This window comes from Macadamia integrifolia, chromosome 11, assembly GCF_013358625.1.
Source record: "Macadamia integrifolia cultivar HAES 741 chromosome 11, SCU_Mint_v3, whole genome shotgun sequence".
Classification (NCBI taxonomy): Eukaryota; Viridiplantae; Streptophyta; class Magnoliopsida; order Proteales; family Proteaceae; genus Macadamia; species Macadamia integrifolia.
In genome coordinates this window covers 18,438,252-18,456,235 of record NC_056567.1, presented here as the reverse complement: position 1 = coordinate 18,456,235, position 17,984 = coordinate 18,438,252, and the positions used below count along the sequence as shown (strand labels likewise).

Sequence of the window (17,984 nt, the reverse complement as noted above, 5' to 3'; positions counted from 1 at the left end):
AAAAAAAAAAAAAAAAAAAAAAAAATTAAAGTACATTCACTCAAAAGTGATGACACTAGGGAAAAAACTCAATTGATGAGGCGGGGACAGGGAGAGAGGGCGGGGAAGGGGGCTGCCGTGTTCACGATGGAAGAGAGAGGGTTGGGTGAGGGATGGAGAGCTGAGGAGGGAAGAGATAACAGTTGCAGCCGGATTTAGGTAAGGAGTTCAAAGGTTGACATTGGATGGGGTTAGATCAGTGGTTGTCAGTTAAGGAACACACTATCAAACTAATTTTGCTCATGTACTGCAAGTATGCAGCCTTTTAGCCTCTTCTTTAAACTTATAATTTAATAATTCTTCTTCCTTGGCAGAGGTGGCAGCGGTAGTTGGAGTGGCAATGGCCACTGCATTTCTGACGACAGATCCGTTCTACAGCTTCTGCTACTACGATTGTCTTTTTTCCATCCTTTGCTTTCTTCCCTCCACCCCCTTTTCTACTTGGTTTTTGGGACCTGGGTGCATAGATAGTTTGGTGGCTTGTCGTCTAGGACCTAGAAAACTGCCTTGACGCCTAGGCAATGCCTTGACAACTATGGGTGCTAAAAAATTCTGTTGAATGGACATTTAGTAGCATATGATTACCTTAATCTTTGTCGTGGAGCTATCCTTGGTCAGATGCACCAAAATTTTGCCTACCCCTTAATAGTGCCTTGTGTTGTTTTAGAAGGTGTCTAAGGCTCTTACTTTGAGGCTTACATAGCAGTAGCCCTTGCATATGAAGTGTTCAGAGTTGGTATGCTTTAGTTGTGTATTTGTTTGATATTTATTATCATTATGTGATTCCTTCTTAAATCTTGAATTTTCATACCTATCTATGTAGGAATGACATGTATTTAGTGTGTTTATTTAGTTATTGAAAAATGAAAAAGGCATGTTTATGATGATTATGCTCCATGCTTCAAGGATTACACGTTGCCTTGTTAGTTGCAATCCTCCTTGGCATTTAAAACATAGGTTCAATGTATGGATAAGGCAGGGATTTCCCTCATATCCAGAATATCTAGGTGATCCATTTCCCACATACCAATTTATTCTTTCAGATGTGAGTCAAGTTTGTACACTTAACAGCTGACAGCCTTACGCTAATGGTTTTCTCTTTCTTTCTTGCAGGAAAAGGAATCAAAACGGTTGCAGGATGAGGCGGAGAAAGAAGAAAGGCGCCGTGAGAGAGAAGAAGCTGAAATGAAGAAACAGTTGAAGAGGCAGCTGGAGGAAGCTGAGAAAGATCAACGACGCCGAGAAAAGGAAGAAGCTGAATTAAAAAAGCAACTTGCCATGCAAAAGCAGGCTTCAATGATGGAACGTTTTCTTAAAAATAAAAAGAATAATTCACCTAGCCAGGATGGAAAATCTTCAACAAAAGAAACTGCTTATGATTATTCCTGGAAAAAGGATGAAATGCTTAATTCTGTTGCATTGTCTATGGATAATGCCCTATCTTTGAAAGATGGGATAAGTACTGTTGAACTTTTCAAGTAAGTTTTGAACTTTTTCCCTTTGCTTGCTTCTTCTTAAAGACTCCGATTCATACCCTCTTTGTTTTCCTGAACTCTAGTTATGCATTGCAGGTCACACCGGAGTTCTTGGTGTTATTCTTGCCGCTCCAACAGATCTCAGCATTGGGGCATCCGGTGTAAGCCTAAGAGTGTATTGATCAAAGAACTTAAGCTAACTTCTAACAAGGGAGTTGAGTGTGGTGATGACCTAGACAAGCTTGTAAATGGATGGGAAGAAACAGTCTCCGATGATAGATCTGGTCATGATAGTGCAGATGATCCTCTAACCGACATCCGGAAACATAATAGTGCTAAGAAACTTTTGCAGTTTGACAAGAGCTATAGGCCAGCATTTTATGGCATTTGGCCTAAGAAAAGGTAAACTCCCTCTTCAAAGTTCTATAAGAGATCTAGAAGCAGGATTACTGTAGAAGTCGATGAAATTAGGTTATGGACAAAATGGATGGAAAATAAAAGAAAATAATTAAAAACCAAAGATCATGTAAGAACAAAGTCAGGTCAAGTGTAGAGGGTAATCTGATCTATCAACTGATATAAAATTTTGAAAACCAGATCTGGAATTCCTACTCAATATCTTAAGCTAGAAGCAAGAATAAGAAAAAATAAAATTCAGTTTTTGGTCATCCGATGTAAGAAGCCGTTCAGATTTGAGTCGAGTATGATTCTGGATCTTAGATTGTGATATTCATCAGGAAACAATGGAAAGTGAGAGAGACAAGGTTTAGGATCTCGGTCTCGTGACCCAAAAAAAGGAAAATGGCGAGATCTTGTATTTTTTTGGCATTCATCTCGGTTGTTGATCTCAATGGGCATATGGGTTTGGGAAGAAATTTTTACCTTAAAAGGGTTTTGAGAAGAAATGTCACCACTAAGGTTGAAGATCTTTGCTTCAATGACTGTAACAAGGAAGATCTCTAAGAAGAAACACCAAATCCACAGCTTTATGGTGTTTTTCTCCCAAAATATAGCTCCAAGAGTCGAAACCAGTGAGATATCTCTTCATTTGGGTCGAAACCTTGCTTTATATGCCTTGGTTGGACCAAGTTTGAACCAAAACTGGACCGAAACAGAGTTAAGTGGCAAGATCTCGCACATTTCTCAGCTCGCTTATAGTATCGTCTCGCCTTTTTAAAAAAACGAAATCTCGCCGAGATCTTGAACCTTGTAGAGAGATTCTTGAAGAATATGAGGAGGATTAAGGAAAGAAAGCACCTGATCACAGGATATGATCAGAACTAGAGGAGAGAGAGTAAGCTAGGACTGGAAAACCTAGTCCCATATGCACAGCTCAACAGCACAAAAACTTATAACTCCAAATTCTATACTCAAATTATATCTAATTGATGGGAGGAATGTATACATGTATATAGGAACTGAACCTTAGTGGTTAAGTATCCTAATCACCCAAACCCCTTTAACTAAAACACTAATCTCGTTTACCGACTTCACCTTCACTTTATTGCCTTATATTTTAGGTCTGTTACAAAATTAACCCCATAACCAGTAAAGTACCCAAGGCCCATGGAACCTATCCATGGCACAAAGTAGGTCTTCCTAGGTCCAATTGGGAAGTCTTATTTGCATTTTTTTTTTTGGATGAATAAATGAATTCATTACCAAGAGGGAAAAAAAAAAAAAAACAAATGAAAGAGGGGGGCAAACCTAGGGGAGGGGACAACAAAAGGGGGCAAGCCCTACAACAAGGGGCTAAAGGCCCAAAAGTAAAAAGGGGGGGGGGACATCAAGTCATATTTGCATTAATTCCCCCAGTTTTGGAGAAAATTCATTCTCAAGTTTTCTAGTGGGGGAGAATCATCACCAATAGTGGGGGAGAATCATCACCACTTGATAGGCATTCACCATCAGTCGCTTACAATTTCAAACAAAAGAATTGTTGAGATGGACAAAATCTATGCATTCTTGAAATCTGTAGGGATGATCCCAATTTTCTTTCTTCAACAGAGTTCTTGACAGGAGGAAATCTTCAATTGTAGACTGCCTTCAAAGATTACTTGAACTTCTACCATAGGAGCAATTTCAAGTCATAGTTATCAAGGCGTCCCCTTGGTGTCCAGGACCCTTGGTTGCTTTGGACGCCTTGGTCTCCTAGGCAGGCGCCTTATATGCCTTAGTTGCCTTGTTTGTGTTGCCTTGCGTCTAGGGCCCCGCCAACCCCTTGGGACCTAGGCGCCATGGCAACTATGAGTCAAATCGAGTCTCAACTAGAATCTTTTCTTGAATTTCGTCAATCTCCGTCAGATATTCTTTGTCATTCAATGGTTGAGTCTCCTACTGTGGATCCACCATTTCTTCAATCTTTGGATCTTCTTATCGCTTCTTTGTAATTGGCCAAGGATTATACCATTACCATCGGGTAGAAAAGTCGTCACATTTCCTCTGCCACTTTTGATTTTGTTTTGCATTCTCCTATCAAAACTCGTGTCATTTTTTATACCAGCTAAGCATATGCTTGATTAACTATGGATCCATAATGAATGGATGAAACTAGCTTTGTCTCTGATGCCAAATGATGCAGTTCAAGGTCCTAGAAAGGATCTAGAAACAGGAGCTATACCTAGGATATTGTAGAAGTTGATATAATCAGGTTATTGGTAGAATAGGTGGAAAATTAGAGAAATTTATTCCAGACCAACGATCAGATTAGACCAAAAATCTGGTTGATTGTAGATGGTAATCTGATCTATTAACTGATATAAAATCTTCAAAATTAGATCTGGAATTATAGATGATTCCCCACTTGTTTAATGTTTAAGCTAGATGCACGAATTGACTGAACAATTCAGATTTTGATGATCAGATCTAAGAAGCGGTTCAATTTGAGTTGAGTATGATTCTGAATCCCATATTTGATCTTAGAAACAACATTCAGTAGGAAATAATTGGAATTGTGAAATCGATATTTTCAAAGCGAGATGAGAAGAAACGGTAGAAGATATTCTAGAAGAATATGAAGAAGAGGAAGAAGCGAAAGCAATTTGATCGCAGTGATCAGAACTAGAAGTAGAAGAAATCAGTCTGTCAGATCTGGAGAACCTAGTCTCTTATGAACAGCTCAACAACACCAAAACTATGGAGAAAACTAAAAAATCTGTACTCAAATCATGTCTAATTTATGGGATATATATGTTTATTATATATATATATATATATGGGAGTTTGGCTAAACGGCACTTCTATAGGTGTATTTAGAACTTGTCACCTTCTCTTAATTGCTCCGTCTTATTCCTAAAAGGTTTATAAGGTAGGGGGTATAGAAGGGTTTTCAAAAATAAATTGAAAGTGACATCATTATTTCATTATCAAAAGTTGTCATGCAAGTACACATGTAAACCCTTGTTGGAAAGAATTTGTTTCAAACCAAGAGGGAAAAAAAGTATGGTTACAAAAACTTTTAACACCTTGAGGGGTGTCAATAAGAAAATCTTACATATATATATGTATGGAGCCCTATGTGTGTGTGTGTGTGTGTGTGTGTGTGTGTGTGTGCATAGAGCCCTTTGGAATTCCTAATTAGACTCATAAAATGACTCCTAATCACTCACAAATGACTTAACTAAGTTGACTCAAAACAGAACTCTTAGACAATTATTATCATAAATTGACTCAAACTCCTCTTATGCACTAATCTTGTGTATTTCACCTGCACTTTATAGGTTTATAATTTAGATCCATTACAAATTATCCCCATAAACAAGTAACCCAATGCCCATAAAATCTATCCATGGACCCAAATATGGTCATCCTCGGCCTCATTGAGCAGTTATAACTGCCTCATCTCTTTTATTTTCTGATTTCTATTTAGAGCAGGAGAGTATTGGTTGTTGAGGAATATCGAGTATCAGCTTGTTTTGTGTTGAGGATAGAAACAGTACATCCAAAGGGGTGGAGATCACCATTTGGTGGGGCTCATTTGGGAGATCTTGCATCGAGAAAGCAGTATGATAGGCTAGACAGTTAGAATCGTAGAGGATACGACTTCAGTTTTGGTTTTAGAAGATCTGATAGGTTTGAGCCATTGACTTGTGAGTACCAGTTCCATGCAAGTGCACCATCTTTGGTGTCTATCCTACTGTAGCATGGATACCTCTCTCTCGAATCTGATACTGATTTATTTTATTGTGCTTTTTAGTCATGTTGTTGGGCCTCGTCACCCTTTGAAGAAGGACCCAGATCTGGACTATGATATCGACAGTGAGGAAGAGTGGGAAGAGGTATTATTGATTTTTTTTTTTTTTTTTGTGTGATTAATGAGTTATTTATGACTCTCATTAGCTAAACTCCCAGCATCCAAGATATTGAGCACGTGCGATGCTCTCCTTGTGCAGGAGGAACCTGGTGAAAGCCTTTCTGATTGTGACAAGGATGACGAAGAGGAAAGTGTAGACGAAGGGAATCTAAGAGCTGATGATGAAGATGGAAGTGAAGATGGATTCTTTGTACCTGATGGATATCTCTCGGAAAATGAGGTACTTATAGCAGTAAACAGCTTAAGTATTTTCCTTTGCATTTAATTATCTAATGTGCTCTAAATTTTGCATCCAAACATCAGCTTCTGCTTTTTGTGTCTTTCTAATTTTTAGTTTTAGGGTATTCAAAAGGTGACCCTAAAACTATATCTATTTAAAAGGAATAATGAGATGCAACTAATATAGGAAGGATTCTTATTGCGAAAACCAAACGAATAGGTATTTAATATTGAATAGAAGAAGATTTCTTCTAGTTATCTAATCCAGTGATGGGGGGTGTGAGTGGAGGCGGAAGTGCATCGATACAATATCATTAACAATTTTTACAACCTTGGATCTCAATGAACACACACATAGAATATGATGATGAATAGGGATTAATGGTACCTAGAACACACTAGCGGCACGCTTCTCCAAAGAAATGTAGCATGAACACTCGATCTCTGTCTCGAGAACCACCTCCAATGCCAAAACCCCTTTGTTCTTGAGGAATTTTCTCTCTTCAATTTAATCCAAAGTTTGTATTGTTTAACTTAGGTTTTTGGTCGAAGGGTTCTCTTTTATAGAAAAGCCTAATTTGAAGATTCTACTTAGACAAGCCATGTTGTGTGATCTTAAAGAGTGGCCTTTAAGTTGTCCTTAGTTGCACAAAAAGGACAACACTACAAAAGACGTAATCGGAAAATCCCCAAAGGTAGAAAGTTTCATTACACTTTACCCCCATGTACTATTATCACCCACAATGGACCTTTGCATACATGGAATGAAAATACTTCCACAAAGCAAGTCACAGTTCAAATAATAATATTAATAGTAATATTATCGAGGCCCCGGATTCCGATCAATCACAGTTCAACAACTCGCTCATTTGGATGTTCACACTTCACCCTTTTGGGGTGTAGAAACCCTACTGAGTGTCATCCCCAAGAAAGAAGATACTGAGGTATAGAGAAGGAACAAAAGAAGGATTAAGGAGATCTGACCTGATGTGAAAGGATTAACTGGAAGTATAAGAGGGAAGAAAGATGACCTCAGCTGGTTTGCTATGAGTCTCACGGAAATAGTACACGATAAGCTTTTATTCCTTTCTCAAACTTATCTCATCGAAGGGTGATTACAACTTATAATGGTCCAGAAACATAAAAATAGCAACTAACATATGTATACTTAATAAGATCTTCTACTATCTACTTTGCCCAAAAAAAGAAAAAAAGAAAAAAGAAAAAAGAAAAAAAAAACAGAAAAAAAGAAAAAAAACACTATCGTGCAACTGCATCATATACACAATGAAAAAGTATCAATAAAAAGCAAAAGGCCACCTCTGTTTCCTGCAAAATGGGACACATAATAGATGTTGGGTGTTCCAGAACAAAGAATGAGAAGAGTATGTCTAGGAAATAAAAAGAAGGTGTTGCAGCCTGATGGTGTATCTGAATTTAATGCTAGCCTCTGTAACCACTTAGGTGGAAGTCTTGCTGCCTTTCGTCTTTTATAAACTTGGTGATGGAGGGTTGCTAGGGGTAAAAAAGAATCCCTCAAATGAACTCAGAGTTGCAGGAGAGGGAGAGAAGAGTCACACAGGGGGGGAATCACACACTGCCCGTAGGCACTCAAACACTAAATTCAACTCATTCTTCGATTCTTCAATTTGTCTTCTAATTGAACAATTACATGCATTTAAATAGTAAAAGAAAACCAACATTAAAAGGAAACGTACTCTAATTTGGAAACTCAAATTAATTGGTAACTAATTCCTAATAACTATCTCCTACTTAAGCTACCAAATAAAAGACTACATGAAAATAGAGATAAAATCCTAAAAGATCCTACTGGTCAAATACCCAAATTGGGTCCAGTTCAACTCTGTTTGGATACCCAGATGGGTTCGGATTGGTCCATGAGTGTGAATCTATATCAATTCCCCCCGTGTTGAGAAAAACTCGTCCACAAGTTTTGTAGAATGGGAGAATCGACACCAATCAGTATCCATCCTTGCCTATATGAAGTCACCATGGAAACCACGATCGAATGCTATGAAATCCACGATGCGAAGTTCATTGGTGAAGCTGTGACTTGGAAAATAAAAGCGATCAGTTCACTGAAGAGATCAACCGATTTAAAATTTTTTACAAGTTGATTTTCAACTTCCGATGGTGTCATCTCATCTTCCACCATTGGTGACTCATCTTCTGGCTCGTCTACTTGTTGCTCAGTGGTTGAGATCACGTAGTTCAAGGTAGAGTGTGCTTGGCCTTTGATGTGTGTGCAATATCGTTGTATCTCATCGAGCTTCTCTTGTATCAATCATTTGTTGATGGATACCCAATAAAAGGTCGAGATCCATCGGCTAGGTTTGCTATGCAGAATCACTAGGGACCCACTATGGCAAAAGAACACTTAAAACAATGGTGAATGGCAAAAAGTAATTATATGAGAGTGTAAAGGAGGATGGCAGAATGGTAATTAGCTGAGATTTCCAAGTGAGTGGCAGTAATGTAATTTCAGAAATTTGATTAGAAACACAAGGTTATATAATGGATGAAGGAAGGGGTAAACTTGAAAACAGATGTAAAAAAGGAAATAAAATGGAATAAAGGAGAAAGGTAGGGGCAGTTCTGGGAATAAATAAGAAAGTTATTAAAAGAAAGGGCAAAAGGGAGGATCGGGGGAATAAAGGAGAAAGGTAGGGGCAGTTCTGGGAATAAATAAGAAAGTTATTAAAAGAAAGGGCAAAAGGGAGGATCGGGGGTGGGGGTGGGGGTGGGGTTGTACCATGACTATCGTCTCTTACTTGGAGTCGAACCAGAGAAACCAGTAAAGGTGGGGGATCGTGGGTGCTGTGGTACAAAAAGGAAAGGGCCCTTGCGACTTTGACGGTGGGAGCTTTGAAACCAAACATTGGGTCAGGCTACAATCTGAAGAGGAGAAATTGTCCCCAAATAAATTCTTTGAAGGATGATACGTTGCATGCATTGTATCATTTGAACTATGTACTGCTGCCCTTTTCCCTTTGAAACTGAATCCAGTGTGCCACAAAGTGTAGTTGTCAATTTTTTTTTTTTTTTTTTTTTGAATTGTAGAATAATAAGGGGCTTTAAGAATTGAATCGTGAATCGTAGTATTCTTTCTGATTTTTCCAAAAAATTGTAGAAAGAAATAAGAATAATGATATAAAACAACTATCCATCTATTCCATTGCATAATCTTTATCGTAAAGCCATGTAATGTTGAATTAATTGATTATGTGTCCGTACTGTGACAAGTGACAACATAATATTATAATCACAAATCACTAAGATTTGCATGTCACCACAAACTTAGAAGAACTTTTAGTAGTTTCATTCGCCTTTAAGTCTTTGATCCTTACATGTTCTCTGCTCTCCTTTGATCTAGAAAGCATTGTAATAAATAGAAAATGAAATCACATGACAATGAGAGAGATATGAAGGTCAATGTTGTCAAAACTGAATTGAATTGTAAAACAGTAAGGGGATTTCCACGAGAATCATGAATCTTCAATTCAATCTTCCAAGAAAGAAAAAAATGTAACAAAATGAGAAGTAATGAAATAAAGAACGATCCATCTAATATTGAATCAGTGACTATTTTTCCACACTGCGAATTATTAGTGGTATGATCAGAGTTCACTAAGATTCACTAATTTCTTTTAATAAATTTTTGTAGTTGTGGTTTTTGTGTCATGATAATAAGTTATTTGGCTTTCACATTTAGGGAGTGCAAGTTGACAGAATGGAATCCGATATTGAAGAAGCCAGAAGTTCACCCAGTTATAAGCAAGACTCTGAGAGTGAGGAAGTTCGAACATTTCTTCGATTGCATAAGTATCTCCACAATTTGACTGAGAGTGCTCTCCGGAAGAACCAGCCATTAATTATATCAAATTTAATGCATGAGAAGTCAACTTTGTTGGTTACTGAAGATATTGATGGTCCTAAACTTGAGGTTATGTGTTTGCAAGCCCTGAGAATGCAGGCTTTCCCGGAGGCTTCACCAATGGAAATATCAAAGAACAAACTGGATGTAGTTGATTGTATTTCCCAGACACAGGGCAAGGATGGCACTGCACCAAGAAGAGATGTGACAGTTATACCAGACACGGCCTTGCCGAAATTTGTAAGTTATCGATGAACTTCGTTTTGTGAATTGAGATCACAGCACTTGGGAACTGAAAGTAACACCATTTGACTGGGATTCCAGGTTTCTGCTATTCAGTCGTCACCATGTCGGATCAGAAAGGTGGTAGATTCCTTGCAGCAGACGTTCCCAGCTGTCCCAAAGTCTCAATTAAAAAGCAAAGTGCATGAGATATCAGAGTTTCTCGATAATCGCTGGCAGGTAAGTAAAACTATGGGTTCAGTGTTTCATTCTTTCAGTTTCTCAGTGAAAACTGCATGCTAAAAAGTGGAATTCTGGTACTGGTGCTGGTGTGGTGGTACCATATGCTGTAGATTATTGAATTGTACTTTTAGAATGAGAATCAAGTTTGGTACAATACAAGGAAATAGGGATCAGACTTGGAGATCAGATCAGCCACTGCATATGTTGGTAGAATTCTGAGTCAACTCAGTCAGGTTTCTGCCCAACTGGTCTAAACTCAGGCACCTTAGACCTGTTCCAAACTGAGTTTTCAATGAGATTGGTCCTGACCAATCCTTAGTCAACTCGGCTGATATGGCTTATCCAATTCGATCATTCTCTGGTAGAATGTAATTATTAGATGGTGATATAGTAACAACTGTCTAGCGCAGTGGGTGAGCTGTGGTGTGCAAAAAACCCATGCTCATCAGGAGGTCTCAAGTTTGAGCCTCCTGACTATTACCTACTTCCCTCCCTAGTCCCTACCTATAAAAAAAAAAGATGGTGACATGGTTCATTGTCATGCAGAGGGGGATTTGCTGATAGATAATCTTGAAATGCAGGTGAAGAAAGAGATTTTGGACAAGCTTGGCCCATCAATTTCACCAGGTATGCCTTTGGTGTCAGTAAGTTGTTTCTCAATGACCTGGGCTTTTTTATTGATTGTTCACCATCCAGGTTGGATTAGCATTAAAATTACTCACCATACTGTGTACCCCACTGGTTAAACTGCTCGTGTAGAACCAGTGTGTACCAACAGTACAAGAAAAATTGCATTGTATTTCGCTGGTGAGCTGTTGCGTGGTTGTTGAATCCAATGAATTGCATTATATATATTTGTGTTCTTTGGCTGCGCAGAGAAGAGTAGTGGAAGGCCACAAGGGATTGCTAGATTTTTCTCGAAAAGATGTTTGCCTCCTGATGGTGAAACCACCAATGCCCGTGAAACCCCTCAATCATGCTGTAAACCGGACACTCTTCATAGTATACAACAGAGCACAGAAAACCTATTACAGGGCTCGACCATATCATGATCCCACCATATGTATGGTTCAACATCAAATGAATGCATGTCCTTGTGAGTTCATATGTTGAGGTGTGGAGTTATGTACAGTTTGTTGTATTTGTTGTTACTATCTTGTGTAATGGCCGTGGATTATACACTTGAGAATTTTGGTTCAGATAAATGACTGAAACTGAGTAGAATATTTTAGTTGGCTTGTTTAACATGTATTTGTTTTCTAGCCAGTGAGATGATTACCCCATTACTTGAGATTTTTTTTTTGGATGGTGTTTGGGGTTTGAGGTGGTGCCATAAGAGAGTTGACTCCATGACTTCCTGGGAGTCTGCACATTATTGGCAAAGGACCGACCAGCTGTGTTAGCAGTTGTCTTCAACGGGCTTTGGTTGCTCATAAGGCTCATAATTGTTCATGGCTAAGGGTGGAATTGGGCATTTTGTTCATTTGTGTGCTCTCATGAATGTAATCTAAGAAATAAGCATGAGTGTACATTGAATTGGATCACATGGAAATTTTGAATTGACTCTTGGCAGTTGTTTAAGGAACAATATTTTCATTGGTAGCTTATGATTGGTCTCTAGACATAAGATGTTATCATCGATTTACTTAGATAGTATGAGTTCTAGTATAAACACAATTGATGTCTCCTTGACTATATTTCACGATGTTGGATTCATGGTGTTTGGTGATGAAGGAAACACTCAACAAGGGATTCGCTTTCTATATGGAGAATATCAAAATTGTTTACAAGTTTTGAAAATATTAAAAAGGGAGAAAGAACACTACCCTATTTGCACAGCCAAATGCCAAGGTGCGGGCCAATGGGAGGGCACATGGTGGGCGGGGGCAGCATTGTCTTTTCTTACCATGTGTCTACTTTTCCTATGCTAGTAGGGTAGGGATCAGAGTTTTTTGTCTGGGAGCGTGGCTCTTGCGCCAGCATGGGGGCTAATAAGTGCGTTGGTGGAAGCATTAACAGAGGTGAAATTTTTATCTTTATAGGCTTGACTAGTCATTTTGTTGGGGGCCTATATATAAGCGCAGGAACCATGCTCCTAGATAGGCTCTTTTTTTCTTAATTAATATAATATTTATTAGGAAAATATTTTTAGATGTTGGGAAAATCCCTTCTCCACACATGTTTTGGTGATAACAAATAAAGAGTGCAACTGCTAACCTTCTTGATAGCATACTAAATGAATCGAGAGGCGAAGAACATCAAAGAAGAACACCAAGATCAAAGCAGCAATTGATCAATCAATACGTTGAAGATATTGTTGGTGTATGATGTCTTGTATTCTGTCGCAGTTTAATCCAGGGAGTACTGGTGCAGCACCTAGACAGCCAAGACGGCGGTCCCGCTAGCTGGTTAGCGGGCCGTGGGGGTTGCAAGGGGGGCAGGAGGCCCCCCTGCATAGCAGGGGGTGTAGGGGGGCGCAGCCCCCCGCTCGAATTTTTTATTTGAGGGCAATTGTGTACTTTTCGGATTAGGGTTTTTTCGCTATATATTTGTAGTGAGGGTTTCTTTCTCTGTAATGCAAGCAATACTAAGAGGTGTGAGGACGAGTGCTGCAACCCTATTCTCCATTGATAGTGAAACAGGATCTCATCTCACCGGGGATGTAGGCAACCTTGCCGAACCTTGTAAAATCCGTGTGCATTGTTTGTTTTGTTTTTCCATTATCTTCTGCATCGTTTTAGGGTTGCGTTTCTATAGATATCTCAAGAATGAAGATCGTTCGACGCATTGGAAATTTGGAACAGTCTCAAGTATCAAGAAAAGAAAGAAGACATAAAGAATACAATGTGCATACAATTGTAAACACGCACACACTTGCATACGCATTACAATGTGCATTTAGAAGACCTTAGGCAAATGACCAAAATGCCTCCAAAAGGTTTCCGAAAGATTGAAAAAAGGTAGACCAAGAAACACAGTCAAAACAGCTTCATGAACTAATCAGGAGTCTCCGGATCGAAAAATCTCCAATCCGGAGATCCAGATAATAACAAAACTCAATCTCTCAACGGGCATATAACGGCTATATTGAATCCGGATCAGAGAAAAATAGATCCGTTAGAGGAGTTTCTTGTCCTCTTCTCAACCATTCTTTTGGCTATAAATACTCTCTCTTAGGCACGAATTTAGACATCTCTTCACACAACCATCTGAGCTATAAGCAATCATTATTATTTCAAAAGAAAGAGAGATTGAGAAGAGATAATAGCTTCAGATATTCAAGTCACTAAGAAGCTTCAAAGTGCCAACAAGCTCGTTCATTGCATTCATCCACTTGCACACTTACACAAGAGTTTTTATTCTATATGGGTAACATTATTCAACTCTTGTAATTTACATTTTCATTTATTTTTCTACTTTCGGTTCTCTTGCCGGTACTCAAGAGTGTATTGAGTTGTTCTTGCTTGGACTCAAGAGTGGGTTACACTTGACCTGGAACTAAGACATTGTAAATGCTTGTTTCTTGCCGGTAAAAGAAACAACTAGTGGAAATCTCTTAAGGGGTATTGAGAGGAGTAGATGTAGACTTGGTTAGAAGTTGAACTACTATAAAAATCCTCGTGTCTTGACTTTTGATTTCATACATTAAATTTGCCTTTTGTCTAAATTAGAATAAATCGAAAAATTGTCAATTACTCTTGAGAAAAACTTATTCACCCCTCTCTAGGTATTTCTAACAGTTGGTATCAGAGCGGGAGCTCAAAACTGAGACTTAATTTTCTCAAAACCGAGTTAAAGATTCATGGCATCTCAACATCAACAAATTGAAGGTCTTAACACATCAAGACCCCCATATTTTAATGGTGAAGGTTTTGCCTACTGAAAAAAATCAATTCATAAACTATGTTTGTTCTTGTAGCTTGGATGTATGGGAGGTATTTGAGGAAGGGCCATGCAAAGTCTATAAGAAAGTAGGAGATGAACTTGTAGAAAAAGAAAATAAAGAATGGACCGCTAAAGACAATTAAAATTCAGTATAATTTCAAAGCTATTACATTTCTTCAATATGCACTAAGTGAGCAGGAATTTCAAAGAACTTCAATGTGTGAGTCAGCCAAAGAAATGTGGGAGAAACTTATCGTGACTTATGAAGGAACTTCGAAAGTCAAGAAAGTAAACATTGGCCGACTTAGACATGAGTATGAAAGCTTTAGAATGCATAATAATGAATATATTTTTGCTATGTTTTCTCGTTTGACTAACATTGTGAATAAGTTGAAAGCCTTAAACAAAGATTACACTCAGGAGGAGAAAGTAATGAAGGTGCTACACGCATTGCCCAAGAAGAAATGGAGACCAATGGTGACAGCCATCCAAAACACTCAAGATCTAGAAAACTTGACCCTAGATGAACTCATGGAGATGCTACAAACTCATGAAGTAGAACTTCAAGATGATGAGTTGGAAGAACAAGAAGAATCATGAGAAACAAGAAAGAAAGCAATAGCTCTTAAAATGACACACGAGTCAGATAAAGAGGAAAGTGAAGACAAACAAATACTACTCCTCTCTCGTCACTTTCACAAGTTCCTAAAATCGAAGAAAGGAAGAAAACTCATCAAAGGACAACCCTCTAGAGATAACAAAGGTAAGAACTACTCCAATGAGAAATCTAATGAAGTAATTTGCTATGAATGTAGAAAGTCGGGTCACATCAAACCCGATTGTCCAAATCTCTCAAAGGAAGGAAAGAAAAAGAAGGCCTATAAAACCGAAGAAACTTGGGATGACTCATCCGATAGTAGTGATGAAGAATCGGGTGATGAACATACTTATCTAGCCTTGATGGCTGCATCCGATCAAGAAGAAGATAAGGTAAACTCCACAAAATTTGATAGTGCGAATTCCATTTATGAAGAAAATATTGAATTTGATGAATTGTATGATGCTTTTCAAGAATTATACAAAAATAGAAAAAAGATAGTGAAATAAAAGAAGGCATTAGGAAAGCAAATAGATAATCTCCAATTTACCTTAAATGAGCTCACCACTTATGTGAGAGAGCAAGAAAATGAAATTAAAGGTCTCTTGGAGACTATTGAAAGGAACCTTGACACCCTATTGGGAACACCTCGAAGAGATGTTCACAACAAGGAAGACCTTAGATACAAATGATCCACTTCTAAATCCAAGGAAAAGGAAAAGACCAATCCACCTCTGAAGAAATCTCAAACCAATCATGCATATCAATATGCAAGAAAATATAGTCATGATCCACAATGACCGCAAAGGTTCTCAAAACCTCAAGGTCAACAGTGGAACCAATGGAATAGATACAATAGACCTCAAACATACAAATCAAATGATTATTACAATAATAGGTTCTATAAACCTCAACAGCCAAGAAGTAACACTAGAGCACCACACTATTTAAAAAATTCCCAATCCTATAACAACCATACACAAAACAAAACAAGGACCATATGGGTACCAAAAAGATTTTTTAATTCTTACTTCAATGGACCCAATTGGGGACTAATGCATTATTGATTGTGTTTTTGATAGAAATGCTTGAAGAGCAAAAATGATCTTGAATGGTATATTGACAGTGGCTGCTCCAAGCATATGACCGGAAACTCCAACTTATTCTCAAAAATCAAAAGATATGATGGAAGATGGATGACTTTTGGAGACAAAGGTAAAGGAAAAATCATTGGCAAGGGCTCTATCAACATAGGAGGTACCACTATATCTAATGTATGCTTAGTTGATGGTCTTGCTTACAACTTAATAAGTGTAAGTCAATTATGCAAAAATGAATATATAGTAGAATTTAATGCTTCTCAATGCTTAGTGAAAAATGATAAACTTAATGTTGTCTTGAATGACATTAAAAGAAATAATATCTACTCTTGTGTGTTTGATAATGCTAGTAGTATACGCCTTGTATCAAAACATAAAGACTATCAAATTTTGCATAGAAAACTAGGCCATGTCAAGACAAAAACTCTTAGACAAATTGCTTCTAAAAATCTAGTAAGAAATATGCCTAAACTAAAATATGAAAACAAATTGTTTTGTGATGCATGTCAAAGGGAAAACAAGTAAAAGCCTCACATAAGTCTAAAACAGTAGTATCAACCTCAAGACCTCTTAAACTACTCCATATGGATTTATTTAGGCCAATCTCAACCTCTAGTCTAGGTGGAAAACAATACACTCTAGTAGTAATAGATGATTACTCTAGATACACCTGAACTCTATTCATTAAACATAAAGATAATGCTTTTGGTGAGTTTCTCATTCTAAGTAAAAGGATTCAAAACCAAAAGGGTTGTCTAATCACCAATATTAGAACTGATTATGGTGGAGAATTTGATAATCTACCACAATTTGGCAAACTCTGTGAAGAACATGGAATAACTTATGAGTTCTCACCTCCTACAACTCCTCAATCAAACGGAGTTGTAGAAAGAAAGAATAGATCAATACAAGAAATCGCAAGAACCATGATCTAGGAGTATTCACTTCCAAAATATTTTTGGGTTGAAGCCATTAATAAGGCATGCTATGTCCTCAATAGAGTAATAATAAGAAAAATAAGAAATAAGACTCCATATGAACTCTATTTTGACAAAACACCTAAGGTTGACTATTTCAAAGTATTTGGATGTAAATGCTACATCTTAAACACTAAAGATCACCTAGGAAAATTTGACTCTAAAGCAGATGAAGGCATCTTCCTTGGCTACTCACAAAATAGTAAAGCTTACAGGGTTGTGTTCAACAAAAGAACACTTGTGGTAGAAGAATTAATAAATGTAAAATTTGATGAATCTTTACCAAACACAATATACAAGCAACCTTCAAATGAAGATGAAGATGATGTACAAGAAATAAGGAAGAAAATTGAAAGCATATCAACACAAGAAACATTAGAATAAGAAAACAATGAGTTACCCAAAGAAGCCAAAACAATTAAGGATCACCCTATCGAACAAGTCAAAGATGATTTAAACAAAGGGGTACAAACAAGATCAAGAAATCAACATCCTAGTAATAGTGTATTCATATCAACTATTGAACCTAAAAATATCCAAGAAGCACTAACTGATGGTGATTGGATTATTGCTATGCAAGAGGAAGTTAACCATTTTGAAAGAAATACTGTATGGGACTTAGTTCCCAAACCAAAAGAAAAGACAATCATTGGAGCAAAATGGGTATTCCGAAACAAATTAAATGAAAAAGGAGAAATCACTCGAAACAAAGCTAGACTTGTAGCAAAAGGATACAATCAAGAAGAAGGAATTGATTTTGATGAAACATATGCTCCGGTTGAGTAAGAATGTTGCTTGCTTTTGCTTGTCATAAAATTTCAAACTGTATCAAATGGATGTCAAAAGTGCATTCTTAAATGGTGTCATTAGTGAAGAAGTATATGTAGCACAACATCCAGGATTTGAAAATCTAAAACTTCCCAATTATGTATATAAGCTTAAGAAAGCTTTATATGGCCTCAAGCAAGCTCCAAGAGCTTGGTATGAAAGGTTGAGTAAGTTCTTACTCAATAACGGCT

At 37.6% G+C, this 17,984-nt stretch overlaps 1 protein-coding gene across 1 annotated transcript in view; it reads left to right on the top strand.

Moving 5' to 3' along the window:
* LOC122093807 (chromatin assembly factor 1 subunit FAS1) overlaps positions 1-11,650 on the top strand; it is an 18,759-nt gene extending 7,109 nt beyond the window's left edge. Inside the window, exons 5-12 of the mRNA XM_042664296.1 lie at positions 1,153-1,517; positions 1,611-1,916; positions 5,710-5,791; positions 5,906-6,046; positions 9,779-10,180; positions 10,265-10,402; positions 10,987-11,032; positions 11,282-11,650. Coding sequence (XP_042520230.1) covers positions 1,153-1,517; positions 1,611-1,916; positions 5,710-5,791; positions 5,906-6,046; positions 9,779-10,180; positions 10,265-10,402; positions 10,987-11,032; positions 11,282-11,457 — 1,656 coding nt within the window. The 3' untranslated portion in view covers positions 11,458-11,650. The remainder of the gene's footprint in view (positions 1-1,152; positions 1,518-1,610; positions 1,917-5,709; positions 5,792-5,905; positions 6,047-9,778; positions 10,181-10,264; positions 10,403-10,986; positions 11,033-11,281) is intronic.
* The last annotated feature ends 6,334 nt before the right edge of the window (positions 11,651-17,984 follow it).